The sequence below is a fragment of the Etheostoma cragini genome, chromosome 18 (genome assembly GCF_013103735.1).
Source record: "Etheostoma cragini isolate CJK2018 chromosome 18, CSU_Ecrag_1.0, whole genome shotgun sequence".
NCBI classification, from domain to species: Eukaryota; Metazoa; Chordata; class Actinopteri; order Perciformes; family Percidae; genus Etheostoma; species Etheostoma cragini.
The window spans coordinates 10006641-10028317 of NC_048424.1; the positions used below are offsets into that span (position 1 = coordinate 10006641).

At 38.0% G+C, this 21677-nt stretch overlaps 1 protein-coding gene across 1 annotated transcript in view; it reads left to right on the forward strand.

The window, feature by feature from the left end:
* Positions 1 to 19235, forward strand: part of usta (uronyl 2-sulfotransferase a) — a 50695-nt gene extending 31460 nt beyond the window's left edge. Inside the window, exons 3-8 of the mRNA XM_034900215.1 lie at positions 3134 to 3289; positions 8754 to 8833; positions 9225 to 9378; positions 16837 to 16934; positions 17071 to 17228; positions 17398 to 19235. Coding sequence (XP_034756106.1) covers positions 3134 to 3289; positions 8754 to 8833; positions 9225 to 9378; positions 16837 to 16934; positions 17071 to 17228; positions 17398 to 17690 — 939 coding nt within the window. The 3' untranslated portion in view covers positions 17691 to 19235. The remainder of the gene's footprint in view (positions 1 to 3133; positions 3290 to 8753; positions 8834 to 9224; positions 9379 to 16836; positions 16935 to 17070; positions 17229 to 17397) is intronic.
* The last annotated feature ends 2442 nt before the right edge of the window (positions 19236 to 21677 follow it).

The following is a 21677-nucleotide window of genomic DNA, read 5'->3' on the forward strand; positions in this document are numbered from 1 at the left end:
TCAGAATAAAAATTATTATTATTAGGCTTTATGTGTATGGAGGCATAGCAAGAATTTGTCCTCTACATTTTTACACGTGTGTATTTACTTTTTGAAGCACATTTCCCACCCTGTTTTTCTTGTCTTGAACAGGCCAACATAGCATTATTCTATATCATCTTGTTCATACACTACAATTCTCAAGGCAATGCCAGAAGATTTTGATCTAAAAAGCAATTGTAAGCTCTTTAAAGACTCTCCAAAGACAAGAGTATGTTAGTTTTAATGATGTGAGCTAATATTTTCCATATTTAATGAAACCAGAAGACATTTGCATTCAGAATATCCTCATCAATCATTATCAATCTATATCCATGCAAGACATGCACATTATTAGTTATCCAATAAAAGCATTTTGATCTTCATTTGTCATACACATTAACTTCCTGCGTTCAAGTATAAAGCAGTGTCAGGAAATGTAGTCAAAGTTTCCCATTTCCTCTCCACCATCCAAAATCCTTTCATCTTAATTCACACAAACATATTTGGATAGAAACTATCCAGCAGCTGTCACAGCTACTTAGAGCAGTGAGACTCCCATGCTCCTTCTCCGGGTGGGAGTGGAGATAAATGGATAGATCATTAATAACAGGAAGTGCTGAGAATCTCTACTGTGCCTGGACTGAAACTGTTCTCCACTACGCTTTGGATCAGCAACTGACAGAATCAGAGTGCAGGTTAGATAGGTTAGGTTTTCAGAAACTGCAGCTGGAAGATGGTTGAGTGTGCGTGCTCTGGTCCCAACATGTGGCGAACAAGGACATGTTCTCCAACTTGTTTAATTGGCGGAGGCAGAATTCTGTTCATTCTCTCCAGAAATGGGTGCGACAACAGTTCATAGATGTTTGTTGAACCAATGTCTGAAAATGTCTCAAAACAGCATGATGTGTTTGAAGGTTTCGATGCAAGTGTGTGAGCAGGGTGGGAGAAAAAAAAGGATACTGAGAAAGTAAGAGGTGATAGTGTGACAGAGAGAGGAAAAGGTGCGGGACTACTTTTTTCTTCAATAGCGCAAACTGAAAGGTTGCCCTTTCAGCGATGTCAATGCCAACAGGAGGTTTTACACTTTTGATGTCATCTCTAATGTTATTATTTGGTTCTACAACATCAGGCTAAAGAGGTCTGACACAGTCATTTGTCGTTGTATCAGCGGGGAATAGTGTCCTGCAAAGTACTAAATAGATTTCACCCGGTTCATTATTGTGATAAGCTGAGAAGACTGTGGTTACTTGGCAAATACTGAGGAATGTTGAACTGCTGTCCATGAGAACCGTTTCCTATCTGCTCCAATTATTTCCCCAAAACTGGGTAATTGCAATCTTGACCGTTAGACACCAGCAATCTCTAATCTATAAAATTATTTGTGTGTGTCTGTCTTTAAACCATATCTGATATATAAGATTGCTTCAAAGTAAGTGACTCATGCTGAAGCAAGCCTGTCAACAAAACGTACGTAAGCTTGGATACGCACAAATGTACCCACACATCTTTTTTTCCACATCAAACCGGTTCTAATGTCATCCGGAAAATTCTCTGATTATATGAAAAACAAGCGGTACGTGGGATCAGTGACGATGTCAGACCGATGCTGTAATTTTCTACTTTTTCTCCACCTCTCCCTTTCTCACTCCTTCACTCTCAATCTCGTTGTTACTTTTGCTTTCTTTGTTCTTGGCTCTGGGAAACATGCAGGGAGGCTCTTACTGTTTTTACAAAGCTTGTGCTTGGGTGGGACTGCTGCTTTTGGAGGAGACTAGACAAAATCAACAAGTGTGTGTGGCCATGCTGACCTCTTACTGTCTGCAGCACCAAAGCACTGAGATTAACTAAAGATTCATAATAATTGTATTCATCAACCGTGGAAAAGCAGCTGAGTCAGCAATTCAATACTAGGCAATTTGTTTGTAAACTAACCACCCCATGAGCCAGTGAGCTAGTTAATACACTCAGTGAGACTTGCTTCCAAACACACAGTTTTTCAGCTATCCAGAAAATTCCTCCTGGAAAAAGCAAAATTACAATTCCAGAGTTGGAAGACCAACAAGAACCTTTCACTCATTGCTTTTCCCCCCATCTGATTTACAGGAAAGCTTTATTTGAAGTATGAGGGAGAAGAGGCAACATAAAACTGACCTGCCTTTGTTTTTTGGGGTAGATCTCTATCACATTTAAAAGAAATATTCCAGATGTCTTTTAAGTGACCTCCCTGTCTCTCGTTCCCTTAGTTTCTTGAACTGGCCCTAATTTTCTGTCACTCTTGTTCCTAATGGTAAATTTGCTTGGATAGCCTTCATTCTTAAAGGGCCCTTGTATAAACCTTGTAGGCCCTTAGTAATAATTGCCAAATTGCATTCTTGCTGCCCTTTTGATAAATGAGTTTCATGTTTAGTACGCTTGTCAGCCTGTGTGTTTTCCAAAGAGAAAAAAGACTGAAATTCAGTAAAGTGGAGTGTGTAAAATCACACTCCACTTTACTGAATTTCAGTCTCTGAATCATTGCTGTGGTACTTGTTTAGTTGCTGAGTAATGAGGTGTGTACAGTACATGCTGTAGCCTAGTGTAGTATGTGAGTGAGTGAGTGAGTGAGTGAGTGAGTGAGTGAGTGAGTGAGTATGCGTGCGTGTGTCATAACACTAAAGAGATGCGTCAGTATTGCTTTGCAGAGAAGAATAAAACCATGCATACTTAACCTAATTGGTGTGTGTATGTGTGTGTGTGTGTGTGTGTACGGTGAAGGGTCAATCGAGTTCAGCCCTAGGGAGAGTAGATCCTTTAACAGAAGGTTAAAGGTCGTTGGATGAGACACAGGAGAATCAAGCCAGTGCTTAATGAAATTTCTTAGTTTTTGTCCTTTTATCTGTTCTTCGTATCACATTCACACATTGTAACCCTTCCGTAACTGCTTTCTATGGCCAGTTTTGTTCGACCTATGGTGCCCTAAAACATGCACTATAAATACAACACATATCAGTACAATTCATATAGCAACATCTGTACTTGTGAAAAATCTTCTCCTTAACCCTAGTGAGAGTAACATAGAGAGTTCAGTTAAATTTTAATTTTTTTTTCTTTATGTTTTTCTGTGTATCTGCAGGTGCTACCCTTCCCCAGCCAGGTGGTTTATAACCGTGTGGGGAAGTGCGGCAGCCGGACGGTGGTCATCTTGCTGAGATTACTGGCTGAGAAACACCAGTTCAACCTGGTCTCCTCTGACATCCACAATAAAACACGTCTCACGAAACATGAACAGGTAAGGGATGGGAGATGAGGTTAGTGCTAGGACTTAACGATTAATCGTTTTCGGTGTCAAAATTGCGATTTGAAAGAATGCAATTAGCTTATCATGAAGACTGCAATTTAAATCTAATGTGAATATTTAGTTGAATGTTTGTCAAAACATTTGGTTTAACTATTTATATTCCTCTTTTCATTTTTATATTTAATGTTTTTTTCATAAGATAAATGCTGGCATAATGTTACTGTGAGGGACCAAGCCGGCAGTCATGAGGAGTCGTTAAGTAGGTTTTGAAAAACAACAACTAATTCACAGAAAATAGAAGGTTCTGGGCCCATAAAAGAGGTCAACTAAACAGAACTTTACTCAGGTAACATAACCTAACATAAACTGGACTTTACATACCTCCACAAACTAAACAGACCTAACAAGACTGAGACATGGGGGAAACTTATATAGCTGTTGATCAGGCCATTCGGACACAAAGGGGTTAGACAAACACATTAAATAGACAAACCACAATAACTACAACCTATCTTAAACCAATGCTACCTAATATGAACCAAGGATACATTAATCAAATAATTATGAAAAGTAAAACTAGCAAAGAAAAGAACACAACTCTAAAATTGAATGCTCTGCCACCCTAGTGATATAGGGAAAACATGGTGCAGTCCAATAATCCATTGCCTATTTAAACAGCTTACAGTCAATTGAAGGTCCTTCTGTCTGTCAGCCACTGACCGCCAATATCAACTCCCCAGGAACTGATACCTCAGAAAGAAAGGTATTCATTTCACAGAATGTAACTGAAACAAGGATTCTGAAATGAGCTAAATTGACAAAGTTATCTAAATGTGTTTACCCAAATAGAAAACTAAGTCAAATACCTAATAAAACTGTTTGTAGAAATAAAGTGTGTATGTGTCCAGTTGTTTATTTTGTACAATGTGTGATGTGCTCAAAACAAAAGAGAGTTACCACCATGAGTTGTTGTTTCCATGTGTGGCTGCTAGTGCGCCCATCAATGTTACATATAACGGATTATTTGCAGAAATGTCATATTTTCAGGAAATATTTCATTTATTTATGATTTTAACATGATTGTAGGAGTTTCTATATGTAGATGCTACTATTAAACTGAGGCACACCAAAAATTTACAGCAAAGTACTGATATTTTTTCATTGAAATTTTTTTCATTAAAATAACTTCAGCTTTTGTGATAAATGTTCTGTGTTTTACTTTTCACTGTTCCACGCTTAGTAAAGAAAAACACTTAATCTATGTTCTCATCCTTGTTTAATGCTCCATGACATGTTTCATCTGTTCCACAGTGAATATTGAAATCTAGCTAAACTTTAAATAATATTGCAAATCGAATCGTTATTGCAATATCTGGCAGAAAAATTTGATTCCCCCCCAAATCGTGTGTGTGATGACTCACATCCTCACATGACATTGACAGCATCTTTAAGGGATTAGCTACTGCTAACCACTTTTAACCATTACTGACCGAGTTAGTGTAAACGTTTTGTCAAAATGAATACAGCTACTTGTTTATCCATTAATCAAACCCTGAAGTGCTGGCTGCTCACACAGTGGCATAACACCATCAGACCCATTATTTCTCTGGACATAAAACATCTCTGTCAATAGTCCCAAGCAATACTCCTCCGATTGATTGTGTGCATACTAGTGTCCGTTTTTGTTTATTTGCAAATGTACTTCTGTGTTAATTTATGCAGATCCAGACGTGGGGCTCCTAGGTTTAGAGATGCTTGTCTCATCAGTTGTGGTTCTGGCTGGAGACTGCAGTTTTTGGACTGTTTTCCTTCTGGGTCTCCCAGTAGTCCGCTAATGGGTTTGCCCAGGGTTGAAGCCTTGTGTGTCTGTGGGTTGCCAAAAAGTGAAGGTGCCTTATTTGTCTGGAACTTTGCAGTGATTCTGCAGATTTGTGGTATATAGTGACCCATCTGTCCCTTTCAGCACAGAGCAAACAGGCTGTGTGGGAGAGAGAGGTATAAGACATTTCCTCCGGAGGGTGAAACAGCATCTTTAGTGTAAGTTTCTCGTAGTTCATGTGGGATTTTGTTTCCTTCCTCTTACCAAAAACATTCGTCGGCAGATAGATGCTCTTCAGCCATGAACCTTGTGTATCTGCATTATCAGCCACAGATATGCAACCACCAGAAAGTGGCTGGCCCCTGCAGTACAAACAAAGATTATAAACAGTTATTCCCTAGTAGCATCTCACCAGCTACACTTGAAGCAACAGTTTGCCTTTGGTCGCTTACAGAGCATTGGATTAGGTGCTGAAAGAAGTTTATGTTTGGTTAGAAGAAATGGCTGCTAAAACTCTAATTTCAAGTCAAGTAGTGTTTTTTTCCCTAATGTAAGCCATTTTTTGTTTTTAAATTAAGGATATTTCATTTTTGAATAAGGCACTCACTTCCTGTGCATTGTATAAAGACTCTGAGCAGATACGCAAGCTTTGTATGGACGTTTTTTGTAAAAGGTGGACTGATCCTCTTGGAGTCCTTTTCTATAACGTCTGGCCCACATATTTACCTTTAACGTGGGTTATTTAAGAATTTTTATTTGACACATAGAGTTGATTGAGTTGAATGCAGATGAGCAGTCATGGCTTTCTGTGTTTTTTTTTGTGCTCTTCCTCCGTTCCCCTGGTGAGCTCTGTGTGGCCGCCACGGGGGCTCAGAAAGGAGGGGGTTGGAGTCGTGGGGTTGCAGGTATGCCTGGAATCTCCAACTGTCCTCCACTTTCTGTCTCCCTTCAGCTCTCCTTGGTAAATAAGAGGGGGTCAGGCCAGACAGACCAAAGGGGTGGGTCATATAACACACACTCACCCACCAAATGTGCCAAATGTGTTCAGTGTCTGCACATCAACCTGGGCGTAGGGGAGCGGACACCAGGGGTTAAGTCTGGGCTAATTGGTCTGGACTAATGGCCAAGGGGGGCAGGTTGCGGAAAATAAACTTTTTTTAGGTTGAATTGAAATTTATTAGAAAAGACAGATAGCACGGAGAAGGGGCCCTGAGTAATGAATTAATTTATTATATATATTTTTTTTTATTATAGCAGTGATTCACAAAGTGGAAGCAGACTGAGTGAAATACAGTGAGTTTATAGAGAAGAGGGAGGAGTGTTAAACTCAGAGCTGACCGGGGCCTCAGATTTACATCTCTGTGTACATAAACAAGTATACACATTACTAGTGTTGTCCAAATAAGGTTGCTGTGACCTATGGCTTATACATAGTTTATGAGAGCAGACCATTCAAACTCAGATGATTAATGCACTCTGCTTGAAATTATCTTTACCTAAAGAGTGATACAGTCTGTTTAGACAGGACAGAATACATTATATGAATTAGACAGCTAATGTAGAGATAGATTACCAATAAGATAAAAAGCATGTATGGTGCTTATGTATGGTATTTTCTTTTAGGAAAACACTTTTAAGGATTATTGTTTTGAGTATTCTGTGGGAAGAGTTGCATTCATATTTTATTTATTTTGTATTTGCTTCCCATATCAACTCATTGAAATTGAAAGAACAGTGTGTTTCAATCCTGTTGGTTAGTGTTAAGAACAGCTACCTGTTTAAACTCAGACAAATGAATTCAATCAATTCTTCTTTTTCTGTCATTATATTTGCTACTACTGTACGTGTTTCCTCTGAAACAACCAGGCTTGTTCCTCTCTGTCAGCTTGTAGATCCTGTTTCCAAGGAATGATTCATTGAAAGTGTTTTAGTCATAGACTGTTTGAAAGAGGTTTTGGCTCGTCCAGTTGTTCTCTGGAATCTCCCCCGGAAGCCTTGTCAGAGAATCACCTAGAAATAGCAGAATTACACATATCCCTTATTTCCAGGTGGTGTCCTTTTCTGCTGCCACAGCTTGATCTGACGGATCAATGAAGGTTTTGTGAGCACCATGCGTCCTCACGGAGAGTATGGCTGTGTGATTGTGCAATTGATCCTTCAAAAAACACTGCTAGAGTCTGCTCTCTCACTGGCCTGAAGAATAAAAAAAACTAAACTCCTAACACTTTTATCCTATAGTATTAAATGTCAAAATCATGGAGTGTGGACACATAAACTGAAACTGTGTCAAGCTGTCACACACAATAGAAAGTATTATTGTATTGTTATCTGGTCCCTTGCTATTTTCAGATGAATGCAGCTCTCCATGTCTTTTGCCTCAAGCCAGATGTCCACAGTCCCTGAAATAGCACACACACACTTTTCCTTCAGTGTGTGCATGTTAGCATACTGACATTAGCATTTAGCTCAATGTGCTGCTGTTTAGTTCAGCTTCACAGAAGTAGCCTGAAGAAATCCATTTGAGTAGCCTACCTGGGAATTTTTATTCAGGACTTTCAAAACAGCTGGATCAATGGAGGTGTTTGAGAGCTAAGATGAGATGTTTCTATCACAGCTGCTGTTAAAGCCTCTTCATCTTCTGTTTCTCCACATTAACGTCTCCCTTCCCCCCCCCCATTCCCTGGTCACCAATTGGGTTCTGCCCTTGGCATGTGTGTTACTGTCTGGGTAGCAGAGGGACTTATTTCATTTCCCATGCACAGTGTCCAGCTGCTTTTCATTATTACTTTGTGTTTACCCTTTTAAAATTCCACTTTATTTAACTATTTTTACTTTTTCCTATTTTTATTATTTAGAAATGTGTGCTCCACTTGTACAGAGACATAATGAACACAGTCAATTATTTCTTACATACTGTGTGTGATTTTGATATCTGGATCTAACGTACATAATTATTCCAATATGGAGGGGTTCATGAGAGGAATGACTAAGAAATAGGTCAAGGTTGCGTGGCCTTCAGTCAAAGAGCTAATGTGAGGGATCTGCACTGTATATTTAACTACTAGGCTATCTCTATGTTTGTTATGGCTACTGTGGGCCTGCCACTCCATGCAGACCTGGAACACCTTTGGGATGTTTTTTAATCTGTCATAGCAGCAGAGGAAGAAGAATCTTTGATAACTGCTTTAAAATGTTGGCTTTCTCCTATGCATGACATATGAATCTTGTTAGATGAACAAAACAATCTGAAACTTTGCAGTCAAGGCAGAGGTTGCAACTGTGACGAGGTCATTCTGAACTGGAAGATTCTGCAAATCAAAAAAAGGTAGACCCACAGCCAGATAAACACACAGCCAAAGTATTAGCATTTTATCCATGATCAGTTCAAACATGCAACAACTTGGGATGGTAACTCTTCGTTCCGTCTGTCAGGAGCTTGCATATGCTTTGGTTTATTGTCTAATAATGTGATAATTGCTTGATTTCTACCATAAGGTTATGCACTGGCATTTAGGATTTGATCTTAACTCATCTCAGATGATTGCCATTGATAAAGATATACTGTATACTGTGTTTTACACTTAATAATTCTGTGTGACACATCAAATTAATTGTTTTGTTTTTGTGTTTTTTCAGGTGGATCTCATGAAGAACATCAGTAATATCCCTCAGCCTTTCCTCTACACACGGCATGTTCACTTTCTCAACTTTACCAGGTACAGTAGTGCCCCGATGTACAATGATGCTTAGCAACATCCTTTCAAAACCAGCAGCTCTTAATGTAAATGTAAATGCACTGTTCTTATGTAGCGCTTTTCTAGTCTTAACGACTACTCAAAGCGCTATTACATAGTACAGGAACTATTCACACACATTCATACACTGGGGCTGAGGCTGCCGTACTAAGTGCCACCTCCTCAGCAGATAAAAACGCACACACATTTACACTCCGATGGCGCAGCATCAGGGGAAACTCTGGGTTCAGTGTCTTGCCCGAGGACATTTCAACATGGGACTGCAGGGCCAGGGAATGAACGACCAACCTTCGAATTGGCAGGCGACTACTCTGTACAGGTCTTAACTTACGTTTTTATTTGTCTTTGTAAGGTTCAGAATAGAGCAGCCGGTCTATATCAACATAATCCGGGACCCCATCAACCGGTTCCTCTCCAATTACTTCTTTCGTCGCTTTGGTGACTGGAGGGGTGAGCAGAACCACCTTATCCGCACTCCAGGGATGAAAGATGATGAAAGATACCTGGTGAGGCTTTTTTAATTTTTTTTAATTTTTTCTTTTACTTTGAAGACAACAGAGCTCTCTCGTTTACGGGAGATGGTTATTTACATGATTTGTTTAATGTATCTCACACAAAAAACATAACAGCTGGAGCATCTATTCTTTTTTGTCTTTCAAGTCATTACATTGTACGCTCGTGATGACGCTATGACATTACGTGACGTCAGGGGAGCACCATGTGACACATTTCTATTACAGATGAAAATCACTTTACATTCTGCTCATAAAAATGAGCATGTCCCAAAAACTAAAAAAAAAGTATGTTGTTAAAATAACTTTTGGAGTGTTGAAAGTGTGAAATATTTTGTTCATGTTTCTTCATTTAGAAATCATTTTGATCAATATGTTTTTTTGTAGATTTAGTAAAATATTTTGAAAACATGTCTGATTTTAGAACTTTTCATTTATGATACAATTTTAATACTTTTATTAATTATTATAGTTTATCGAAATACATCACCTTTTAGCTCAGGTTGTACTGATTGTAGGGAGGTGAGGCATTTGAAGATACTCCAAGAAATGACAGCACAGTAAGCAAAAATACCAACATAGGCACTGGCAGATCATATCTGTTGCAGAGATTAAAGGGTTAAGCAACAGTTAAGTATTGTTTCTGGCTTGAAGCTAATTTGTCAAGCATAAACAATAGAAAGGGGCACATTACAAGCTGTATTTTATTATTTTTGTAGGTACGGTACATGTATGTATTGTGGAGTAAATCAGTGTCTGATAATTATTCCTTTTTCACAGACTGGATTCATTTATCTGTTAGGAAAATTACACATATACACAGTACACATTTTTGCGTTCTTTACTCTTGATAGTGTCTTAAATGTTTTAATGGTCTAGGAATTCACACCTGGTATACTTTTCTATTGATATGACCCTGCAAACTGCTTAATAATACAAACATGGAAAACTTTGAGGTGCACCATTTTTCATTCTTGAGAACAACTTCTGCCTCTTTGTTGGAGTCTCACACAAAGTGCAGTCATGCAGGTGGATAGGGCCTGTTGATTAATTAGCTGTAGTCATGTGGCCAACATTTTGCACCTGCCAGAAAAGATTTGTATTAGGAAAAATTAACAGCTAGCGGCATCAGTCACCTTTTCTCTTACTATTTTATCAAGCGGTGGCCAATACATTGTATCAGATTTGAGATGAAATGAACTATAAAGCCCCCCTTCTTAAAACATATCCCCCAAATCTGAAATTATGTTCCAACAATTTGTTCAATATTAATATGAGCCAATACAGTATACAGAGTTTATGATTAAACTAGCTTCATAAAGGGTACCCCTTTCACTATGTTGCCCCATGGCCAAGAGAAACAGTGCCCAATGTAGACAACTTTTCTAACAACATTTAAAGGGTCAAACAAATACCAACTCTTTTGGCCTTCTTCCCTTCCTTCATCTCAATCACAGTGCCCACAAGCCCATTTACTCGCATATGGACATTAGCTAAATCAATTCCTTGGATGCTTATGGTTTGAAATACTAATGCATTTCCAGTATGTCACAGAGCTGCACAGTTACTTTATGACTGAGTCAATAGCTTGCCAATAACACTGCTTTAAATCTGTATCTGTCTTGGTTCCAGGCCAGCTGGTTTCATAAGCTGAAGCTCAGTTGAGACCCAAAGTAAAATGTAGCAAACTCATTTCTTTTTCTGGTATAAGCTTTATGTTTACTAATTATGGACGCATCAGTCAGTAGACACTATACAGAGAGACAGTAATGATACTGACTGTTGTACCATGTTATATAAACATATTATCTTCCACTAAGGATTGTAACAAGAATATACTACTGACATTGGCAACCTCACAGCAAGCTGCCAAGTCCCTTTTCACCTATTTCTGATACCCTTTGAACTCAGTTGCTCCTAATTGGACCATACCACCTATACAAGTGATTATAGGTTGAGCTGACCTGAGCAAACAACATTAAAACTTAAGTTTCTCAAAACAATACAATTGTATAGACCAGTTACTGCTGGCATTACTATTTATACATATATGTGAAACCACTACAATAGGCACCCCAGTTATTATAAAAAGTCATTTACTGCAGAACTATCTTACTTATTGTTCTACACCTTAGGATTGCCCAGCCCCTCCCTACAGAAAGGACCTAATGAGGCAAACCGTCATGCACTCTCCCTGATTAAGCTATTGAGCAGCTGATCTACTCCCCACATCACAGGCAGAACAATAACAAAACACTGTGCACCCATAAACCTGCCAACAGGTCTATGTCAAATAATAAAGTAACAAAGTAAAACAATAACCTACTACATGACAGTGAAATTAAGAACCAAACAGACACAAAATAGGATTTATTTTGGGAACAGCGCCTAATGAAAAGGGAGAAAGGCAGCCTTTTCACAACTGGTTTGTAGAATTTGAAAGTTTGTTGACAGACATTAACTTTATAAATATTAAAATGTAAGCAACAGAACATGTTTTGTACATAAGTACTGTATTTCAACCCCACTTAGCTCTCTTTGAAGACTTTTTACACGTAGAGTACAGTTAGCGGTGAAGTGATGGGTCTAATGTGAGGTTGGAAGTCCCCTTTAATAAGACAAACAACTACATTTGGGATTAAGGGAGCAGGTAGAAAAAACAGAAAACAATTTGGATATAAAAGCAGGTCAAACACTGGTTATATATATCAATATTTTAATGGCAAATCAATATCCAGGCACAAACACAGGTACACTCCTTGTCATTCATCCAAAAGTGCTCCATCTTGTCAGCGAGAGAACAAGAGGAGTGAATATCATTCTGGCTTGAGTCTGACTGTGTGTAATTAAGTACTGCACTGCCTTCCCTGGAGTTTTGAACCATGTGAGTTGAGTTATTAAAGTATGCAGACCACGGGGCCCCATGCTACACTTAAAGGGGAGGGGTAAGCTGTGTTGCTGCAGACTGGTTGTGTGTGCACTCGAGATTTTCCAAAGTGATGACATTTTGTTACTGCTCACTTCTTAGGTTTAAGTAGTGACAGTACAGTATCACATATTAATGGTTGGGGGGGGGGGCTAGTGGGGTTCAAAAACCTAAAATAATTAGCATTGATTTTGAGCAACTATGTCACCTTTAGTGAGTTATTTGATTCACTGTCAATATCCAAAATAAAGTTTTTGTGTGTTTTGTAGACAGGCCCAGATTTGAGGCCAGGAGATGAATGTCCTTACTAGTATTGTCATGGTACAGCATGAAGGAGGACCCAAACGCAGAGTAGACAGGCAAAGGCAGGATAACTTATTGTCCAAAACAACGAACATAACACATTAGGGAACAGACAGTCAAAAACTCCAGGAGGAACAGACAGGACGAAAAACAGGCAGGGGAGACTCACAGGGAAGCTGGTTGTAGGAACTCACAGGAAGACGGGGAACAAGCAGGCAAACTAACCACATTGATCTGACAAGAGACAAAGGGAACACAGGGGTTAAATACAAGAGGTAACGGGAACAGATGAGACGTCATGTGAATCACATTAGGGTAGGACAGGACAATCAGACAAGCACAAAGCAAAGCTAGACAAGACTAAAAAAGACAGGAAACTACACTATCAAAATAAAACAGGAAGTAGAACAAACGGACACAGGGGAACACATGACAGAACCAGCGACACAAGACCACAGAGGAAACTGAGACAAGAACACAAGGAGGCCAAAGAAAGGGAAAAATAAACCCAAACAAAAACCCCAAGTGCAGCATTATCAAAATATGTATGTATCAGCGTGAGTGCAGCCCTGCGCTGAGATTAAATCAGAGATGTCAAGGAAAGAACACTGACAGTTTGTTAGACATTGCCAAGGGAACCTGATGCATGTGTTACTGAGACATTCCTGTGGTTGGCTTGGATTTTCCGTCAGTACCCGACACCCCTTTTTTACACACACATACACTATACAAAGGCATGCACTGGACACTTGAACGCAAAATGTACATTGAGCACATGCATGGATTGTCAGTTAGGACTTAAGGGTTTTCATTTCTAATGAAGTAGGTTTTAAAAAGCCAGCTCAGATTGATCAGGTCCAATTTTTTTCACTAACTCTACAGAGTTAAGTGTGTATTTATGCGTGTACACAAATAATAAATACAGGTGAGTTGCGGTTGTTGCAACTGCAGTTGCAGTTAAGAGTGATTAATTAGGTTCCACCCTACCACAATGTGTGTATGCCTCTGTTCATACATATGTGGCAATGCATGCAAACACATGCAAAATGTCTGCAGTATGAAGTAAGTCAGTTTCTTCACTGAACCCAAAGAACACGGGTTAGTTCTCACAGTTCAAAAATACAGGTTTGATTAGGTAAAATTTCCACAGCGTGGGAAATTCATCAGCTCTCAGGTAGCCCAATGTTTAGGATGACGCATGCATACTGTCAAACAAGTAACAAGAGAGACTTTACTTGCATGCTTTTAGAAACATTAGGGTGGTGTATCTGTCACAGGGATGATTGCCTAGGGGGCAACTGCCACATTAACTTTAATGGTCACATTTATCTGGTGTTGTCTTAGCAAGCATATTATTTTTTAAGACACAGAAAAGTATCTTTGCATCGATTTCTGCCAGGCCATTTAGTTTCTGTGTTGTCTGCTAAAGACTTGAAACAAATGAAATCAGTTGTTGCAAGTTTAAATGTGATTTGACCCAGGTGCACTACTCCCATGCTCCTGGATGAATGCTGAGACAAACTGTCCCATGGGAAAGGTTTACATCATCAATTACTCCTGATTCATGCATACATTCCATTCATTGAAACAGGAGGCCGTTGTCGAGATTAGGGCCTATTTTACTACAGTTTATGTGCCTGCTCAATTGACTTAATCCACGGTGAGAATAGGAACAATGAGCGTGAGTGTGCACACAGGAGTTCTCTTCGAAATACTAATGGGTCCTCTAAAGATCGTGCACATTGTTTGACGGCTGTGTGTATGCATATTTGATTGTGCGTAGTTGTATATGAATGAGTTGTGGCTGGATTCCCAGAGGTCCCCTACTGAGGCATAAGGGTCCTGTATCAAGTGTTGGAGCAAAGCCGGGGAGGGACTTCCTGGCAATGAGCCATGTGTGTTGGGGAATAGCATCACACGTGTCACTTCCTGTTTGTCTTTTTTCTGGCTTTTCTCTCTTTTTCATTCCCAATTTGGCTCATAAGTATTTTAATGAAACAATTAGTGCTGTGCTGCTTTTAGACTGATTTTAGATCCCCATTATCTGTTTATTAGCATGGCAAGTGTGTTAAATGTAACAGTGTTGCATTCTAATTCAAGTTAGTTCTTTAAGAGTCTTGCATTGCCAGACCTTCCTCCACAGCGCTGCAAAAGAGGGTCTGGCTAGTCCACATAGCATTCCAGGATTGGAGAAAAACGTGCTCTGGTTGATTGGCATGTCTTTAAACCAATCACAATAGTCTTGTGCAGCGTCAAGTGCCGGACGGAGCCCTGGTGCTGTTGCAACCTAGCGAAGGAACGTGTATGTTCAAAGGTTGTTTTAGTTGTGCTGGTTTAGCGTTACTTTAGCTAGCTGTCTCTATTGCTGTCTGATTGTCTAATTTACTATGCAGAGATCTGATAAATAGACCAGAGTTTAAAATTCCAACACAAGAAAAGGGGAAGGTAACGGGCATCTGGCCGTAAAGAGTGACCACCAGCGGAATTTCCAGTTGCAACAGACCAATCCCGGAAGTTAAATGTTGTCAAAATAGACTAGTATCAACTGTAACTGGAGTTTATTTTACCTCACACAGGAAGCTTTATTTACAAAATGTAACCCTCACCACTGACTGGAAACTGTAGACTAAACAACAAGAAGATCTACTCATAATTGATAACACTGGGTACTGACACTGTCATTCTTTGCATACAATTAGGAATCAAAGAAAAGCACGGCAAACTTACTACAAGTCCGGACACAACTCATACTCTAACAATAGTGCAACACTGAACTGCTTTCTTAAGGTTCCTTTGGGTTTTTTTGGGGTTTAAAAAAAACAACTTTCCAGTGTTTACTCCACTGATCACCAGTAAGTCTTGTTTTCAGTGCATAGTGCAGCTCAGTCATAAAGTTCAAACAAACCCTGCAGCAGCATGATGAATCAGACACAATTGCACCACAGTATTCAGCTGTGAGGAGAAACTAATTGCATAAATTATATCAGCCCAGCTTATGTATATAGGCTTTCAAGCGCTTCCTGTCAAGGGTATCTTATTAGAAGATTAAAAAAAGAAAAACTGACCAAAAGCTTACTGCAACTTGTACCTTGTGTAACTATCTAAAAAGCACACAATTCATCTCCTACATGCTTATACACATCCACATTTTTAGTTGCCTTTATTCATGTTTACACCCCTGTCAGTGAGATGTTTTCGACAGCTCAGTCACCTGTTTCCCAGTGTTCATCCTCAGTCCACTCACGTCTCACAACTCACATCTCACCCTCAATGGTAGACTACGTCCTTTGGGAAGGTCTGGGCCTCTGGTCCTATCTGACCCAACTTAATCTCTGTGATTGAACATGTTCGCCTCAGTATTTGCTCTGACAGATTGCTCTGTTTTAAATCAGCCATATTATCAACCTATTAAAGTGTAACTCTTAAAGGACAAGCTTTGACGCAATCATTACACTTTCAATTTGTGTCCACTTGCAGAACCGATTCTCTTTTATACATCGGGCTGTCAACACCTTTTTCCTCATGCGTGCTATTGTATGTGTTTGTTTAAGCACATGGTGTGTGTGTGTGTGTGTGTGTGTGTGTGTGTGTGTGTGTGTCATGCCTGAGTGAGTCGTGGAGTGTTTTGTTGCTCGAGCCTTTTTGCCATCTATAAGGCTTACGTCACCTGACACGGATTTCACTGCTAGTTCCACACTCCTGCGTATGTGTTTTAATCTGTCCTCTTTTTTTTTTGCCTTTTATTATTACAAGTTCCCACATTTAGACAAGGGTTGTTTTAAAGTTCACATCTCTGATCAAATCACTTTATTTATACATTTTAACACATGAGATGTTAAAGATTTGTACCTGTTTGATCACTGCATAATGACAAGCCATGGTTTCTGTATGATTTCAGCAGCTAGATCCTGGTAATGATCTTTATATTGCAAATATGTCTTTTTCAGGTGAGCACAAATTCATACATAACTGTATGTATTCTTATTTGACACCTCAGCCTCTGAGGTGAAGGGGCAATGCTTATCTTTGTGCTCAGGATGTTGTTTTGCATAGCACTTCTTAGAGGATGACTATTATAATGGAGTTCACAGCAGTGCTGGTTAGGGGCTCCATCTAGTGGAAGAAACAAATCATTGCAATTGTGTTTGAGATAATTGACTGACTGCATTACACTATAATGGAGTACAGTAAAATTGGATTGTAATGGGATTGTCTGCTTTCAGGATATCAATGTGTGCATTCTAGAGAACTACCCAGAGTGTTCCAACCCCAGAGTTTTCTACATCATTCCCTACTTCTGTGGACAGCATCCTCAGTGCAGGTATCTAAGGATTATCAAGTTGAATGAAAAATCATTTTGAAGTTGTAGGCATTAGCAAACATGTCATTTAAACGTGCTCGGTTCCTCTCTTTGTTTGTCTGTCTTCTACTCTTCACTTTCCTTCTCTCTCCATTAGGGAGCCAGGAGTATGGGCTCTGGAGAGGGCCAAACAGAATGTGCAGGAGAACTACCTCCTTGTAGGTATACTGGAGGAACTGGAGGATGTTCTGCTCTTGTTGGAAAGGCTCTTACCTCATTACTTTACTGGAGTACTTAACATCTACAAGAGCCCTGGTGGGTTCCAATTTTTCCTGTGTTGAAGTATCACATTTCTAGCTGTTGTTCCCTTCAAAAGTTTAATTTCTAAAAAAAGCTGTGTGCAGTCTGACTCTTTGATTAACTTCCTACATACAACTGATTTTTTCTTAGTTTTTGTTTCTTTTCTTCCATATTATTTCTGCAGACTACAAGAAGATGGGGAACATGACAGGCACAGTCCGTAAACATACACCCACTCTGGAGGCCCTGCAGGTGCTGTACCACCGCATGCGCTACGAGTATGAGTTCTACAACTTTATCCGAGACCAGTTCCACCTCATGAAAAAAAAGATTGGCCTCAAGTCCGTCTCTCAACCCCCCGCCTACTCACCCGCTTTCCTACGAGAGCTGGCCCTCCGAACCCCAGAGCCTCTGGATGAAGACGAGGAGCTGGACACAGACCTGGAGGATGCCAACAGCTGGCTGGTTCACTCCTAAAGACTGTTTCATGAACAGTGGATGTAGCCCAAAAAAGCTGGTTGGCTAGAATTGGCTGGAGAAAGCAAGAGGCAGCCTGAGGGCAAAGGGAAGCATTCCCCGTCCTTCAGCATTCCTAAGAAAAGTGAGGTGTGTTTAGGGCTGTGTGGATCGTGATGCTCGTGTTTTTACGGATCCTGTTTTCCATATGCAGTAGACTCCTATCATGACAGACTCAGCACTGAGGACTATAGGGTTGAGTAACTGAAAGGACAAAATGTTGTATTTAAAAAATTGACCAAGGACAGTGGGAAATAATGTTATTCTCAGTAAGCTTGACTCAAGTTTTGTTTTAATTTGAGCTTGTTTTTGGGTTTGTTTCTGTATAAAAAGACAAAGCATCATTGCTGTTATCTCCAGGAGAGATTAGCGCAAGATGATATTCGAAATGTTGGTCGCTGGGGTGTTTACTGTAGCCAAAAACTTCAGAAACATAGCCCAAGAAAGACCTTCATACTTTTTGAAAGAGTAAATGTCCTTAAAGCTGGAATGGGAAATGGTATACAAGAATAAAAAATACCAAAACCCCTTTTTTGTATTAGTTGTCTAGGACGGTTGAAAGTGCCAAACCTTGCTAAGAGTTCTTGTAACTGACAAACCTCTGCACACAGCTGGTGGAGTTGTGACATAAGCAAGTCAGTTATAGTTATAGTATTGGTCTATACCATTTTGTTTAATTTGTAAGATATTATTAGGTATAAATGAGGGTAGACAGTAAGCACTCAATTATGAATTCAAAGAATTCCAACTGTGTGTGCATGAATGATAGAGTTTGACCAAACCAGCATTATATTTTGCCATAGATTAATTATTTAGGACAGGTGATCTGTTAAGTCAAATACTAAAAAGAATTTATGGAGTGTTGTTTGTTTAATCCAAAGTTTAAAAGATTGAGCTTGCCAAATACCAGTGTTTCTACTGCGATGCATTACAAAACTGTATAAATATACTGCACTTTTTTGCGTGACCTTTCCTGAAATTCCAAAGTAAAATGAGGGACTTGGTCACAAAACTGGATACTAATTTCCTTTTCTTTCAAATATAAACAGGTTACCGGTAAAGTTCCCTTTCATAATATCACTATAAAAATTTTACCAATCCTAGCCAGCACTAATTTATAATCTAATCTAATTTATAAATAAAGTTTTTTCATCACTCACGTACAAATAATCCAGTTAGCAGTAACCAGACTGTCATCTACGTAGTTTACTCTACTATGCTAATCTCCATTGTCTGTTCCTCTACTTTGGCCTGGTTTGTGTTCAGTGTTTCCTTTTTTGCCAGTTTAATTTATTATTTTGTATTCTTTTGCATTCCAGATAAGATTCTCAGGAAGGAAAAAAGGTGTTTATTAACTTGATCATTTGTATCTTTGGATTCTGGCGGCTATGAAACTATTCTAGGTTGTTTAGAATGGGTTTATAACAACAGCTAAAAACTTCTTAACAACAACTATTGCAATCCATCATTTCACAGTCTTCAAAATAAATGTCCTAAACTATTGCAGCTATTGTTTCTGCTTTGCTTGTTTTTTTGTCTGATAAATATGAACCCCATCATAGCTGCACCATAACTCATTCTCAACCTGCCTTAAATCTCCCAAGCTGCTACACACTTCAGATTGATAGGCAGCCACTAACAGAGCAGCCTCCAGACTATTTTTCACGCCACCCCTTTGCCCTTATCCCATGTGTGGCTCTCTCTTTCCTTTGAAAAAAAAAAGTATTATTTTCATGAAACTTGTCATTTTCCACTTTCATCTGTCTCCCTACTTTGTTTGCACATAGTCTTGTCGTTTCATCATACATTATATAAGACTTGTAATGCAGTTTTGTATTTATTAAATACTATAGTATACCTTTCAATTACTTTTTTATGACATACAATAATATGAATTTTATGACTTAATGGCTTATTATACTATGACAGTTTAAAAAAATATTTTTATGATATACTAAACTATGACCTTTATGATATTTTCATGACATACTATACTATGACATTTTATGATTTATTTAATATTAAGAGATTGTTTTGGGGCTCTTTTACTTTTAAGTGATAACTACAATGACGTTTTATTCACTTTTTTCAACATACTATACTATGACTTTTTTTTACATACTATGACATTGTAGGACTTTTTCATCATGTGATATTTTTATGATATTTGTATGCTAGGCAATACTGTGACTTTTTTTACATATTGTACTATGACTTTTTATGGCATGCTTTAATATGATTCTTTTACCAATCTATGGTATATTATTCTATGGCTATTCAAAATCTTTTATGACATACTAAACTATGACTTTCTAGTCACTTTTTTTAGACATACTGCACTTTGACATGCTGTTTTAGCTCTTTTTTCAACATCATGTAATGACTTTTTTGACATACTATAATAAGGCTATTTGTCACACTATGCTATTACTTTTTAGGACTTTTTTCCAGACACTACACATTGCCTTTTTTCACTTTGTACACATAATCTACTATGACTTTTTCAGTAATTTTTTTTACATACTATACTACTATTTTCCCCACTTTTTTTACACTCTACACAATGACCTTTTTTCAATTTTTAACATATACTATGTTTAAAAACTCTACTATGACTTTGTATGTCAAAAAAAGTGATGAAAAAGTCATACAAATTCATAGTATAGTAGGTCGAAAAAAAAGATGAAACAAGTTATAAAAAATTTATCCTATAACACATCGAAAGAATAGTATGTTGACAAAAATGGAGAAAAAAAAAGTCATAGTATAGTGTGTCAAAAAAAGTGATGAAAATGTCATAGTAGAGCATGATGAAACTAGTCATAGTATATCATGTTGAAAAAAGTGATAAAAAAGTCCTAGTATAGTAAGTAAAAAAAAACATAAACAATTTTAGTATAGCATGATGAAAATGTTCATAGTAAAGTATGTAGAAAAAAGTGTAAAAAGTCATAGTATAGTATGTTGTAAGAAGTCATAGTATAGCAAGTCGAAACAAGTGATAAAAAAAGTGATCATGTAGCATGTTGAAAGAATAGTATGTTGACAAAAGTAGAAAAAAGTCATAGTTTAGTATCTCAAAAAAGCCATAGTATAGTATGTCAAAAAAGTCATAGTATAGTATGTCAAAAAAAGTCATAGTATAGTATGTCAAAAAAGTGGCAAAAAGTAATAGTATAGTATGTCAAAAAAAGTGATGAAAGGCCTGGTATATATGTCAAACAAGTCATAGTGTACTTTTTCGTATAAAGGTAAAAATGTAATTGTGTAGTGTGTCAAAAAAGTGGAAAATTATATTGTTTGGTATGTTGAAAAAAGTGATAAAAGGTCATGGTATAATATGTCAAAAAAGTTGGTACAGGATGTCAAAAAAATAACAGTATTTCGCGTGTTAAAGAAAGTCATAGTATAGTATGTTGAACAATGTGTAAAATTCATAGCATAGTGTGTCAAAAAAAGTCATAGAATAGTGTGTATAAAAAAGTGATGAAAAAGTGATGAAAATCATAGTGTAGTATGACAAAAAAGTGATGGAACAAGTGATAAAAAATTGATCTTATAGCATGTCGAAAGAATAGTATGCTGACAAAAGTGGAAAAAAAGTCATAGTTTACTACGTCAAAAAAGTCATAGTTTACTATGTCAAAAAAAGTGATGAAAAAGTCATAAATATTCATAGTATAGTATGTTGAAAAAGGGATGAAACAAGTGAAAAAAATGTATCGTACAGCATGTCAAAAGAATAGTAGGTTGACAAAAGTGGAAAAAAGTCATAGTTTATTATGTGAAAAAACTCATAGTATAGTATGTCAAAAAAGTCATAGTATAGTATGTCAATAAAGGTCACAGTATAGTATGTCAAAAAAGTGGAAAAAAGTCATAGTATAGTATGTCAAAAAAGGTCATATTATAGCATGTCAAAAAAAAGTCACAGTATAGTATGTCAGA